General features: G+C 30.7%; 1 protein-coding gene across 1 annotated transcript in view; it reads right to left on the bottom strand.

Moving 5' to 3' along the window:
• LOC124355799 overlaps nucleotides 1-8,474 on the bottom strand; it is a 66,310-nt gene extending 57,836 nt beyond the window's left edge. The window contains exon 1 of the mRNA XM_046806953.1: nucleotides 8,396-8,474. Within this exon, the coding sequence (XP_046662909.1) occupies nucleotides 8,396-8,474 (79 nt within the window). The remainder of the gene's footprint in view (nucleotides 1-8,395) is intronic.
• Between the last annotated feature and the right edge of the window lie 5,872 nt (nucleotides 8,475-14,346).

The raw sequence follows: 14,346 nt of genomic DNA, 5'->3' as shown, positions 1-14,346 counted from the left end.
CAGAGCTCACATAAGCCGAGAGGTTCTGAGGACTGTGAGTTCCCAGGCGTCGGAAACCTGAGAAGCCGGTTTCTGTCGGGGGCCGAAACCTTTCGGAAGCCGACAAGTCCAAAGACCGAATGTGGGAATCAACCAGAGATCAAGAAGTCCTAGAGGATGGGAGTTCCCAGATGCTGAGAGTTTACAGAAACTGACCGAAGCTGTTAAAGCCATATGTTTGTAGCAGAAACTGAGGTTGAGAACTGTGTGAAGCCAAGAGCTGCTAAAGACTGGGATGGGTGAGAGCTTCATGAGACCAGGAGCTCTCAAAGGCCGGAAAGTATAGGAGACCGGGTATCTACTAACAGAGGCCAGGAACCCCAAAAATTCTTATGGCAGGTGTAAGGTGCCTGTAGCTTTCATGTAGCTACTGCTAGCAGAAATTGGAACGTGTCTGAGGCCGGGAGTTTAAACCATACACAGTAATACAAGTAATGCTGATATTTATTATTAATGGTAGTACTTGTGAAAAGGAGAGCGTTGCAATTTGTAGTATAAATTTTAAGTATAAAAAAAATCTTTCCCACTACATTTATGAAAGAAACCCTGCCAGATGGTTCAAATGTATAGTACAACGTCGACACAATTTTATCCTGATGTCTGTTACATGGAATAATTAATTATTAGTTCATTGAAAAGTGACACATGCGGTGATAATTTTCATACTTGGTATATGCATGTATTGAACGATATGTATTCACAACTGAAGGGTTTTATTATGTATTTAAAAGGAAAAAAGGTCAAGTGGCAATTTTACATAAGCAGGATAATAACATCAAACTAATTGTGTGCACTTGATGTCAGTGATGTGCAACTGCACTTGTTTGCTGATTCTCTCCACTAATCAGATGTGGATAGTTTATACTGCCTATTATAATTACAGTTTATATGAGAATTTGTCGAAGTTTTGAAAATAATTTTATCCTTCGTTTATGTAATAACAAGTGGTTTTTATGACATAAGTAAAATCTTTTATAAAAAATAAGGGGTTATGGTAACACGTGCACTCATTTTTCCCCCTATATACGAAAATAATGTAATATTCTGAATAATAAAGCCATGTAATAAAACACTAAAATAATCCATTCTTTTGCTAGTAAGAGAAACAAGTAACATAATATTTGGTTGGCTAAAAAGTCTGCCCGATAACTTGCACTTGAAAAAACTGTTTCTTCAATCTGTACATACAAAAGACAAAGACCTCACTCACTCACTTATCACTATTTCTCAAATTATCTGATACCTCTAAAGGTTTAATTTGAAACATAGTGAAAATTGACACACATTATGTTTTAAGAGAATACCAGGACCGGAAATACTTGGGACCAGAAGTAGATTTTTATGGATGGAAGAATACGGAATTTGACAGAAGAAAACTTTAAAGATATATGTACTGTATGTATATATCCACAGATGAATGTGAAGGATAGGTGGAAATAAGACCTGAAGAATATGTGATGAGTTAGTGTTTTACTTCAATATCATCAAAGTATAGTTTACTACAGAAGTTATAATCGCTAATTGTTTTTAAATATTAAGAAATCAACGCTTTAAATTGTTTAAATAAAAATAAAATAAGGAAGAATGGCTGTCTTCTACTAAATTCTACACCGCAATTTGTTGTCATGAATTTGTTTATCTAAATTTATTTTAATAGCATAGTCAGAGATGAAGATTTTGAAATTTAAAACCATCGCATACGTTTCTGGGGTTTGGTTAAGAATATTTTTATTTGCTTATAGAACAGATTTTCATTTTACCTTCAATCAGTTTATGTAACCGACGTCGTGTACTTATATTCGATGCTGTGTGTTTAAATGTTTAAAATCACTTCGGAAGGGATTTGTGATGTTTGTTATAAAAAGTATACTGTGCCAAATCAAGGGTGGTCAAGTACGAATCGAGGCGATTTTCAGTTCTTGATTTAATGAATAAAAATAGTTAACAAAGCTTAAAAAGAAAATTAGATACCACGTAAATATAAGTTGACTACTCTACATTGTTACTTTTTTATATAAAAATTCAGATTGAACTAACAAAAACAATGAACTTCGAAATGATTCCATGAAACATGCATTAAACGTTTACATAACTGACAACAAGAAAAGGTACAACTGTTGTAACAAGATATTTTTTTATAATTAAAACTCACTAACCTCCCTGTAATCCACTGAAAACAAGTGTACAAGTTTTCTTGTTATACTAGGACGTAGTTGTAACATTTCAGTATAAAAGGAGCGTTTGACCTGTATCATTTTATAAAACCATGTGAAAAAGACAAACAATGCGCTACACTTGCTGATTCAGGTGAGATTATTTTAAAATATCAGAAATGCGAGCTTTACTCGGTATTTTATTTGGTAAATCGTGTTTTGGAATTCATTTTATGAGATACATGTCCGCAAACGATAAAACTATAAAAGCCATGGATATTAATTGTTCTGTCATGTTCTGAATTACAGGATGCTAGAGCAAAAGATGCTTATGTTTCTTATTTGTTTACGAAACTCTTCTGATTATGGGTGATGGTTTAAAAAAAGACGCAATAAAATTATTTGATATCATCTATTAATTTAAAGTTGGTATTTTACGTATTTATTTAACCAACCGATGGATTGTTTTTTTTGTAAGAGAGTATTGTTCCTGATATATATTGCAGAACCAAACGAGATTACTTCCAGAAAAGTATTAGGTACATCATTCTCGGACCAAATTGATTAATAACTCTATATTACAAATATTCATTTTAGAACTTAAAAATATACAGCTTAGCCTACCCTCATCGAAACCACTGTAAATTTTCATTATATTCATACATGGCTCTATTTATAATAAATATCTTCACGTGGCATAGCAGTGTCGTTATAGAGGAATTAACGCTCTCATTGAAACAGTTATAAAAGGAATAAGATAAGTAACCAACCACAATAATTAATTGATAAGTTAATCAACCACAATACGAGTATTGTGTGTTTTATATAGTCTGGTGGATCAATTGACAATTGACTGAGGTTGGTGTGTGGTGATATTCAGCACATCACATGACGTACCTGAATACGTTTACATAACTGTGCTGACTGTAATTGGTTTGGGAATGGTTATGATGAAGTACCGTGTTTTTTCTATGTAATAGTACTTTTCGTAGTTGTAGTCAGTGTAGTAGAGTAATTTAATTAAGTTTCAAATTATTTCCACCCCCTATAAATTGTCGAGGAGTGACAATGATTTTTGTCTATAAATTAACATTACATGATTTGTAGATTTAATTTAAAAATGGTTCTGCCTTGACATCAAAGTTTATGGAAAATGTGGAATTAGTGAACCATTTAATATTTAATAGTGCAAAGCAAAGCAGTGACATTATACATACGAGACTGACATTTGAAATAAACCAAGGCTGTTTTTCAAGGATGTTTTTTCAATAACATGTAAAAATAAATAAATAAATAAATAATATATATATATATATATATATATATATATATATATCCATCCTTCCTAACTAAATATACTTGTATTATTAAGAAACTTGTATTTAACTTATTGTAATGAAAATTGAGTTAGAACAGAAATAAAATGTAGGTTCTGGTCTCAGTAAAGGAGGATTCGTGGATATTTTATCCCGAATTATGGAACCTTCGGAAGTTTCCGTAATCCAGAGTTTTACGTAACTGGCAAAAAACCTGTTAATGAGCCAAAAAATCAATTAAAATACCCTTATCACTGAAAAAAGTGGAAGTCTTTTTACCTGTGAAGTTTAAATTATGCAGGCTTTCGTATAACAAGCTAAACCCCAGTTATTGAGGGCAATTCCTTAACGAGAGGCCGATCCCCTTTTAAGCCTTAAGCCTGTCCGCCCTCATGGGCCACTGGCCTGTGCGAGGATCTTATCAAACAGAATAGGGGGGAGAGTCGATACAGTACAAGGTCAATGGTACTGGTAAAAAGTGCAATGATCACAGACAGGATTTGAACCTGCGTTATCTCTAACCATTAAAAATGAAGAAAGTAAATTAGAATATGCCAAAAATTTACTTTAAATATAATAATAATGAGTAGTATTTATAGCTCAAAATACGAACATTACTCACCGATCGAGTAAATAATGTCATAATAATATTATTGTTCCATTGTTATAAGATTGGCTTGTTTTTACGCTATGGATAATAAAAACACTTGTTTCTAGTTCCTTTACCCGTAAAATTACCTCATTCAAAAACTAACATAGTTTTGAAAATTTAATTGTACAAAGTAGTGTCAAATGTTGTATCAGAGGCATACTTTTCATTCAGATGAAGTATAAATCATACATATTTTTTCATATCGTACTTTATACCATTTTAAATTAGAAAGAATGTACCTACGTTAATCTAAACAACAATTAACGCTATATAGGAAAGGGAAACATATAATATACCAAACATGTAATATCTACCAACAGTAGTTTCAAAATCAATTACCACCATCAGAGTTAATGTAAATGTAACCCACATTCCCATGTCAAGTGTTGTGATAGTAAATATTTGGCCGACACACTGAACACTGCAGCAACGTGGCTGTGTAACCAGCTGTCATGATGTTCAATTACAATAGAAAAGAACAGTCCTAGTTGCATACCTTTTCAAACATTTTTATATGAACTGTCTATTTGAACGTTGTACCTAGTCTACCGATTTGACTACTCGACAGGCATGTAATTTTGCAAAGTTAGTTTATGTTTGTAACTCATTAACCATAATGAAGAATAATAGCTTTTGTCACAGGCAAAATTAATTCTCTTATTGCAATGACCTGAAATCTCCATAGATTCAGCAATAAGTTTTCTAGACAGACCAATGTGTTATAGTTAGTTTAAAAATTGGAGAATAGCCTTATTAGCTCTAAAGACTGTTTGTATCAACTCAGGTTTGATACATAAGCTAATATTTTCTAAATAAATATACAAAATGCGATATACATTGTCATAATATGTAAAAGTATCTTTACTAAAAAAGCTCACAGACCTGTACCACTGAGAGTTGTTCTTTTTGCCGTAAAACTGTTTAGTATAAATTTTGTTTAAGGCATATGCCAAATAAAATTCATGCCGATAGTAAGGAAGATCCATAAATTTCTAAGAGGTTTAGATTATTCACTTTACCTTTATCATAAGATTTCGACTAGTCTGGTTATATTTTATGATCGGATTATATATTTAGGATCAACAAACAATACCATTGAGTCAATTAGGAAGTTCTCAAAACAGAGTATAAATGGTTTCCATCAAGCGGCTCTGCTACATTGTCTCCTAGCTTGTTCAAGATCAATACTAAGTTAAGTTTTGTGACTTAGAATACCCTTGTCAGATTTGGGTAAAAACTATCAAATAAGCAATTAGACGAAAGACGAGTACATTTATTATTCACATTTATCCTTTACTTTTATTTCATTACCTTTCATCATACCATGGGGTTAAGTATTTAATATTTTTAACCAAATAGCATGCAAGTTATGTCAATATTTACTTTGTTCCCATTGATTTTTTACGCTACCTTGAACAATATATGGTGGTATTAATGTAATAACGAATTTAAAAATAAGAAATACATATAAAATAGAAATTAAGTGATAATCATTAAATTGTAATTGTAATGCATGTTATCCATAAGAATTGCCAACTATAAATATGGGTTTATGCCAAGCACCGAATTGGGCTATTTGGGCCTCTTCCAATTTGAAGCAGAGTTAACAAGAAGCAGTGATAAACAGTTTTTATTTGCTACTCAATATGCAAATCGGTATCCATTACATAGCTAGGATGTAAACGCATTATGAATTTTCCTTACAGAGTTTTTAAATATTGAAATATAAAAATTTTTTTGCGTGTGTTTGAATTCTGTGCTAGTATTAGATGTAGTAAAGGAAAACAACTTATATAGGATAAATGTATACCTTCATACATTTGTTACATAGTTAATTAGAATAAAATTGTGATATTATTGCAAGATTAATATTTTGACGATATGCGGGGAAGTCTTTTACAGGAATTTGTAGTATTGTTAAACATATACTTAAAACTTTAAATATATATCATGTCTCCAACATTCCAGACCCCACCGTTGAAATGCAATATATATTTATATCTATTACTGTCTCACAGTATTAGTATCTGTACAGCTAACTATGGATAGTTCATTATGAAATTAGAAATATATTAAAGAGTTTTTATGGTATAAGCCATCTAAAATTCTCCACATAACAAAATAAATTCATCTATAATGGTCAATAATACATGTAATATATACGACTATATATATATATATATATATATATATATATATATATATATATATATATATAAAATTCACTTAAGAGGAAAATGGCTAACCATCGATTTAATGCCGTTGAAATTCAAAAGTGTCATTACCTGATCATTCGGTTAAAAATAATAAAAATAAAAATACAATTCGTTTATAAGTAAGTACTTTATTTAATATTTTTTATTGAAATACTGAACTCATTCTTAATGTAAATAATGTAGTTGTTGTCGCAGGGAGGTATAAACCAAAGTTAATTTACTATCAAAATGAAGAAAATCAGGTAAGATATGCATTATACCACCATTTTTATATTATATTTATATCTTTTACTTCACTTTTTCGAACAACAGGACTATTTTAGTTGTATTCAACGTATGTCTGTATTATTTTTTCATGTTATATTTTCTCATATAAGTCGGATAACAAAACTAAGTTAAAGGATTAAAGAACTGTTTTAGTTATTTTTTATCCGTATTAGGTGTGCGAATATGCCTTTTTCTGTGAAAGAGTAATGTCTGCTTACTATAACTGAAATGACACATTATAAGGGAAGGTGATACATTTCCACAATTCCCCAATCCATTCACATGTCCTACCGCCACGACATAAACTTGATGCATGGCTTCCATCAGCCTTATACTGACTTTGCTTTTGGAACACTTACTACTACATAACAATTAGGTGTATATATGGCTTTCATCTTTTATTACTAGAAATATCTTATTTATTGCAAATTACAGACTTTTGGGCCCATTTAGGTTAGGTTGAGTTACATATATGTTAGTATATCGTGTTCTTAGACGAATAATAATTAATAAAAATAATAATATTAATTACATATACTATGAAAAAGTAGATAATCCTGCTTTAAAAGTTATAGATTTAATAACTTAAACAGTGGTAAAAATGATAGATAAAATTTAGAGACTTAAAAAAGAAAACAATAATATGTTTCCAGCGATAGTTAAGCTCTTTTAGGATATAAATCTAGATATACTACTTGAAAGATGTGGATTAGAATAATAATGTGGCGCGATAATCATGCCATAAATTCAAAGTTAGTATTAGCGTTCACAATATACATCCTTTATGTACATATCTTCTCAAATGTCTTAGAAAAAGTAATTTCTTCTTGAAAAAGTATGAGAGGCTATCAAATATACTATATGTTTTTTGAAGCAATTACTGTACATTTTATGGTATGTGATTGTAATATTTGTTCTAGCGATTATGGGTACACACCAGATGGGTAATAAAATCGATAATACTTATCATGTTGTGGCAGGTCAAAACCAATATATAATGTATAATACATTCTTCATCATACATGACGAACATAAATGGACAATTTTTGTTAATTAACTCACCCTAATGACTGTACGTATAGCATAATTAGAAAGAAAAGCTAGTCTGAAGACGGTTTCGAGATCAAATTTAAAATTAAAGTATACAAAAGCCATAACATTACCGGGTCTCTTGGTAACGAACATTTGAGATAACAGTTCTACCTTTACATCGTTAATATAATCCGGGATGATATAAATAGGTAATAAGACATTCATAAGTATTTCAAAGTATAAACTGTTAAAGTATTTTATTCAAAATTCTTTAATATTTTCAAATTTTAACATTAAAATTTCATTATTTATGATTTAATTTTAGGGTAATTTTAAACAAGATTTTAACCGTACAAATTGTACTACAATTTTGTAATATTTAAAACTTTAAATCTATAAAATTGGAACACAATTAGTAATGCTATATATATAAAGGTCTGCGCAATTTAATTTTTCTTTGAAGTTAGCTTACACACAAATAAACAAGTAACAAAAATCTAAATTCAAGAGTAGGCTGTCATAAAAAAGGCGGAAGGTATTTACTGATACTGAAAAATCTAACTGAAGAAAGAATAATGAGTATCAATTCTAGCACTTGACTGGAAGTGAAGCAGTTGGTGTATTGGAAAAAAGTGGGGGGAAGACATGTTAAAACCAGAAGTTAAGGAAATAGATTTACATATTGGTCTAACTGATATACAATCAGTTGAATCAACTGACCTAACATCGTCGTACGAGGGTCGAGACACGCCTGCTTGACACGCCAATACCCATAATATGCGAGTGCGCTCACAGCCATTAGAAGTGAAATATAAACAATAGATTAATAATATTTTGACCTTCATATAAAATCCTGGCTACAAGACTTCCTTTCGACTTTCATTTTCTTGGTAAAAGTCACGCAGGTTATGTTTTTACGGTAGCACTATAATTAACTAAAGTCTGTACATATTAATAATAAGCAAAATGATTGTAATGAGAATAAATATATAATTGTAATGTATATGTAGATTCCCGCATCATCAAGAATATTCAAATAGATTTGTCCTATTCTATTTTAAGGTAACGAAGATGTTGGAATAACATACAAAATATTTTTACTGTAAGAATATAAATATAATATATTTATATATATATAATATATTAATATATATAATATATTAATATATATAATATATTAATATATATAATATATTAATATATATAATATATTAATATATATAATATATTAATATATATAATAATAATATTATATATATATATATATATATATAGAAAACAATTGTTTCAAGGATATAAAAATTGTACTCTCCGATGGTACATATACGGTGGTAAGAACGTCGGAAATACTGGCCGTAATGTGTGACCTTTTTACAGTAAACTCTTTACCTGCGTTAATTGGTGGTCTCAAATCGTTTAGTATTCAACGTGCGTGTCTCACGACAAACAGACATGCATGGTTATTGCCGACTTAGAAAACAATAATGAATAATGAAAACTCATTTAGTAACAAATACAGTCTAAATTAAAAAAAAAAACTTCTTACCAATTATAACTGTATTATATCCTTCCTCTTAGGCAAAGCAATGTAAAGAGTTGTAACTATGTTTGAAAATTTTTAAGTATATGTTTAGTTGTTCTCTTTGAATATTTGTTTAGTAATTAATAATTTTTAATTATTACATCAGAATTTAACCTATCTCTAATATAGGTTAAATATTAGCTCAAGTGGGGGCATTTTTGGCTCGAATTAATTCTATTTCCAGCACCACAGTTGAGTCTGCCTTGTTTCGACGATCAAAACTACAGATACATAGGTCTAAACCAACGTTGGTCAAAAAGCGTAATGCCATTAAATTAACTAATTTCATGACAAGGGGAGTTTCTGGTCCTGAAATTCCTGTCTAACATATTTTCAGTGCCATAACAGAGTTTTTTTGTTTTTTCTGTTGAAGAAAAAATGTGTGTAAACTTAGGTCTGAGGAGTCTACTTTGAATAAAAGGTGTTTCTATTTCAGAACGTATACAATCACGTAAGGTCTCATATTTGAGTTTGCCTTTTTGTCCCAACCAAAAACTATAGACGTATTCAGCTCTCGTATATTTTCCTTGGTCAAAAAACGTCTACATCCGGCTTTTTTACTTGTAATTTACTTTCGGTGTAAGATATTTCCAATGAAATTATTGAGTTTGCCTTGTTTCCTGATAATGAAAATATACATGTGTTACGGTCTATGGGAATATCCTATCTACTTTCGGCGTATGGAGGAAAGTAGAAATACTTATCAATTTCACGCGATTTTCCAAACTAATCGTTTATAAGGTTTTAAGTTGTGAAAGCCCTTTTTTTCGGACTGTATTCTAGGATATCCTTTCGTTGTTGATCGTTGAGGCATTTTCGTGTTTATTTCTCTTTTTTTCCTTAAGTCATTGTTAAAATGCAATACAATATTAAGAGAGTCCACCAGTTTGGAGTTCCGTATGTGAAAACATTTACTGCATTACAACAGTGTTTATATAATATTTACAAGACATTACATGTTTTAAATCCGTCACTGATTCAGTCTAAAGTAAACGTATCAAAATTAAACTGTAAAATTAATAATTTATAACAATTAAATATAAAGAGATGTTTCTGTGAATTTATAGAACTTCGGCTGAAATTTTCAATAAGTGATTAGTAGTGTCAGTTAAATTTAGATTAGATACATAGATTTTACTGTTTTCAGAACAAATTTTTACAAATCCTCTGAAATTAACCCAGCTGGGCGGTCTTTCGCAACTCTTTATAGACCATTTGGAAAATATGTCATAAACAGATCTGAACATAAATCCATTTATCATTAAAGATTTAACTCTACACTATCCTTGGGTACATTTAAATTCTTTTGCATCATAAAAGACACAAAGCATCAATAGGATAAGATATTCTGGATTTGCTGTTAATTTAATTTTTATTTTGTTGGCTATTTATTGTGAATCTCAATGTGCACCTAGTTTTTTCACAGCAAATATACTAAAATTCAGTTATTAATTATTAAATTTAAATAGCTTTGATTGTATTATATTTGCGATAAAATTTACTAAAAAGTAATATTTTAATAAAATAACTGGTTTTTAAGATATTAATAGTTAACACAATTTAACGGCCACCATTTAGAAAATATACGAGATAATAACATTTTTAGTATTAACTGGAATAGTTACCATGCAAATTTAACCACGAAAATATTTGAAAACAATAGTTTTTAGAGGTTAAGTAAAAGTGCAATAAATAGGCTTATTAATAAGGTAAATTATAGTGCTATTTGTTTATTTAAATTTTTAAATACATTGTTTGCTTTTATTTGGAACCAATCCACTTTCAAAGAGGCTGCCGGTAGTAAATGAACACTCACAGGATTCTTTTAAACCCCTCGACGTGGTTTTGTTCTGTCATGGTTAAGCCATCAGTAGTGCATTGCAGGAGTTCCTTGAACATTTTCACTTATTGTTTGGCCAAATATTCAACAGCGACAGAACGAATTTTCAGAATTTTTTTAACTTGCACATAAAAGTGGTGTAAATTATATTTGAGTGTAGTTTAACAATGCAAGTAAAATAATATAAATGAATGTAAAATTACACATTTGCCAGTAACATTGAAAGAAACAAACAACTGAATTAAAAGTATTAAAATTGTAATGATACAACACGAGCAATTTAAGCTGGAGAAAGTTTGTTGGTTTCGTAGCGTTTTAAAAACAAATCAATGAAACAGACATGCGATTAAATTTTCTAAAGAAAGAATAAATGCTTTTGAACCTATTTAAGAAGCTTAATTTGTAGAACACTTCACAGGATTTATTTATTTAAGTGGTGCAGAGTTTCATGATACTCTACTGCAGAATAAACTGATAGGTGAAATCTATATATTCAAAACAGTTTATAATTTGTGTAGGAAGTTTTATTTAGAAAACAATTTTTTTACAGCCTAAGCCTAAGTACAATTTCCATCAGTTAAGAACAAAAAGTAATTTTAGAAAATATTTTGTCTCGCATTTAGAAACGCAACCTTGATTAAGCCTGAATTCATTTTATTTATACAAGCATTGTTAAAAAAGCAATAGTTTTTTTTTATGTAGGATTGATTTCACCAGTTCTGTTGTATGAAATTAATTGTCTTACCGCTTTAAAATTCAATCCATAGCTTCTTTAAAAATATTGAAGCCATAAAGCACTTTGATAACAAACAAACAAACGTCATTGATAACAAATCCACAAACCCTCTCCATTAAATTTCACCAACGTTAACAACTTTTACAAATGTTATGTTAAAAATGTTACCAAAATAACTTCCAAAACAAACAAGTTTTGTGGCAAATTAAAAACAAATATTTATAAATATGGTTACACAAGAAATATTTATAAATATGGTTACACAAAGAAAGTCTCTTACACACAGAGTATTGAAGAAACGACAGATATATTCTAGGATGTGTACATGTATGATCAGTTGTATGACCCTTCAGTTTTGGGTTGTTGTTATATAAGAGTAACCATGACCTCATTTACAAAATTAACTTTGGGAAATAGCGTTGCTTGAAAAGCAATAAAAAGAGTAAATTCCCTAAATAATAAAATATTATTACCTCATTACAGTTCAGTGTATTCAGCAATAATATATAGTCATACTACTGCTTCCACTTTCAGATTTCAAATTATTCCAGTTAACTAAAATCTTAAACTCTTGATATTTGCACAATCAAGGCTTATTAATATTGAAATGGAATTTAAACTAAAAAATATTTTAAAAAACTGACTACAGGTTGTAATTTACATTCACGTGAGACTAAAACAAACCCTAAGTGTTAAGTAAGACAAACTAGGTTGTAACAATACACCACACAGGCGAGGGTCGGGACATGTAGACTACATTGTGTTGGAGCTTTTGTCACTTACGAAGTCAAAGTTACTTCATGGAGCGTGAAACTCTCTTTTGTAGAGTAGTACCCACACTAGACGTTTGAGCTGACGATTCTATGTAACATAAGTGACAATAGGTTTAGGGACATGTTTATTTATCTGCCTCTTGTAAGGAAACGTATAGTTGTTCTGATAATTTAAGGATTAAATAACATTATTTAAAAGGAAAAATAATTAAATTGTTTCAATAAAAGAAAATCTATGTTTGGAAGAGTATTTCATACAGGGGCCTAAAAATCTACATTATTGCAAATAATGGACATTAGTTGATCACTGTGAAAGTTACATGTCATTAAGACGATCGGACCTTGTTTTCTGCTTCCGAAAACGAAGCGATGTTGGCGAGTAGGAGGCTACTCAGCCTTACCTACGATTTATTATTAGGCTAGGCTATACGTACCTAAGTATTATAAAAATAAGGTGTTAACAGTCACTGAGTTTGGATTTCCGGACTGTCAGGAGGGATGCGTTTCTTTTCTCCCCAGAAGTGCGGGACTGAGCCAAAGGCACCACTGAATCCCGCACAAATGGCCAGGTGCCACCACTGCCACCAGGGTTGGTACTCGTACTTTCTTGACCTCAGATCACGTCCCAGATCGTCCAAATTTTCTGACTTCAGGTGACGTGAGCGCTCGTAAAGGTTATCTATAAGTTTAGTATTACTAGTAATATGTTTACGATAACCTAATGTAACTAATTTATATCACGTAATAGCAAGTAGTAGATAGGGAAAGAATGGCTCCGTTCTCGACGACATCGCTTCCTTTTGGGAGGTAGAAAACAATATTCTTGAAACAATAGTGCCCTCCGGATAATTCCAAAGTAACTTTATTACAATACGGTCTGATATTCTTTGGTTGATAGTATGGAAGTTTGTAAGTTATTTCTGGTATCGAACCGTATTGCATTAACTGTTCAGTTGACTGTCTATTGTAAACTTTTACATACATAATGTGAGTATATACTCGTATTTTTTCCAAAATAAACTGTGCCACAACTGCTTGAAATTTTACGTCTTCAAATATTGCGTAACTAAAAAATCAAAAACAGTTGGCGTCAAATTGTCAAAGAGATCGCAACCTAAAATGAGGAAGTCATATTGATAACAGTTGACGACGACCTAAAGGCTTATGGCTTTCAATGCGCATATATTATATGCAAAAATAAATAGATAAACTGTACGATACAAAATATGGGAGAAAAATAATATAAAACTTAACATTATTCTTAGGGGACCAAAGTCAAGACAGTCACCAAAAGCAAGCTCTTAAAGTATAAGTGACCTTAATATTTAATTTACTTGAATATAAAAATAAAAACAATAAAAGGAAACTCAATAAGGCTGAGGTTTTAGTGTATAAACTTCCTTATTCTCCGAAAAGTTTTCAGTCATGACAGGGTGAGAGATGAACACTGCTGGTGACAACTACAATATTAGCTACTTGTTTCAAAGTAACTGACAGAGACAATGACAACACAGTAGCAGAGACATTACAGTCAGTTAACTCTGCACAGACAGATTAATATTGTCAGTTCTGACCTCGGTAGTCAACAGACAGTTCCAGTTTGGTTTGGTTTGACACAGAAGTTTGGATGTTTTGATTAATAGTATCATATAAATTGAGTGTCTATAACGTTGTGAGAATAAAGACATGTAGAAATTGACCAAGGATACGAAAAAGGCTTATTAACAATGATTCTTACTG

This window comes from Homalodisca vitripennis, chromosome 2 (genome assembly GCF_021130785.1).
Source record: "Homalodisca vitripennis isolate AUS2020 chromosome 2, UT_GWSS_2.1, whole genome shotgun sequence".
NCBI lineage: Eukaryota > Metazoa > Arthropoda > Insecta > Hemiptera > Cicadellidae > Homalodisca > Homalodisca vitripennis.
Note: the sequence above shows the minus strand (reverse complement) of the source record. Positions and strands in the feature narration are given on the sequence as shown.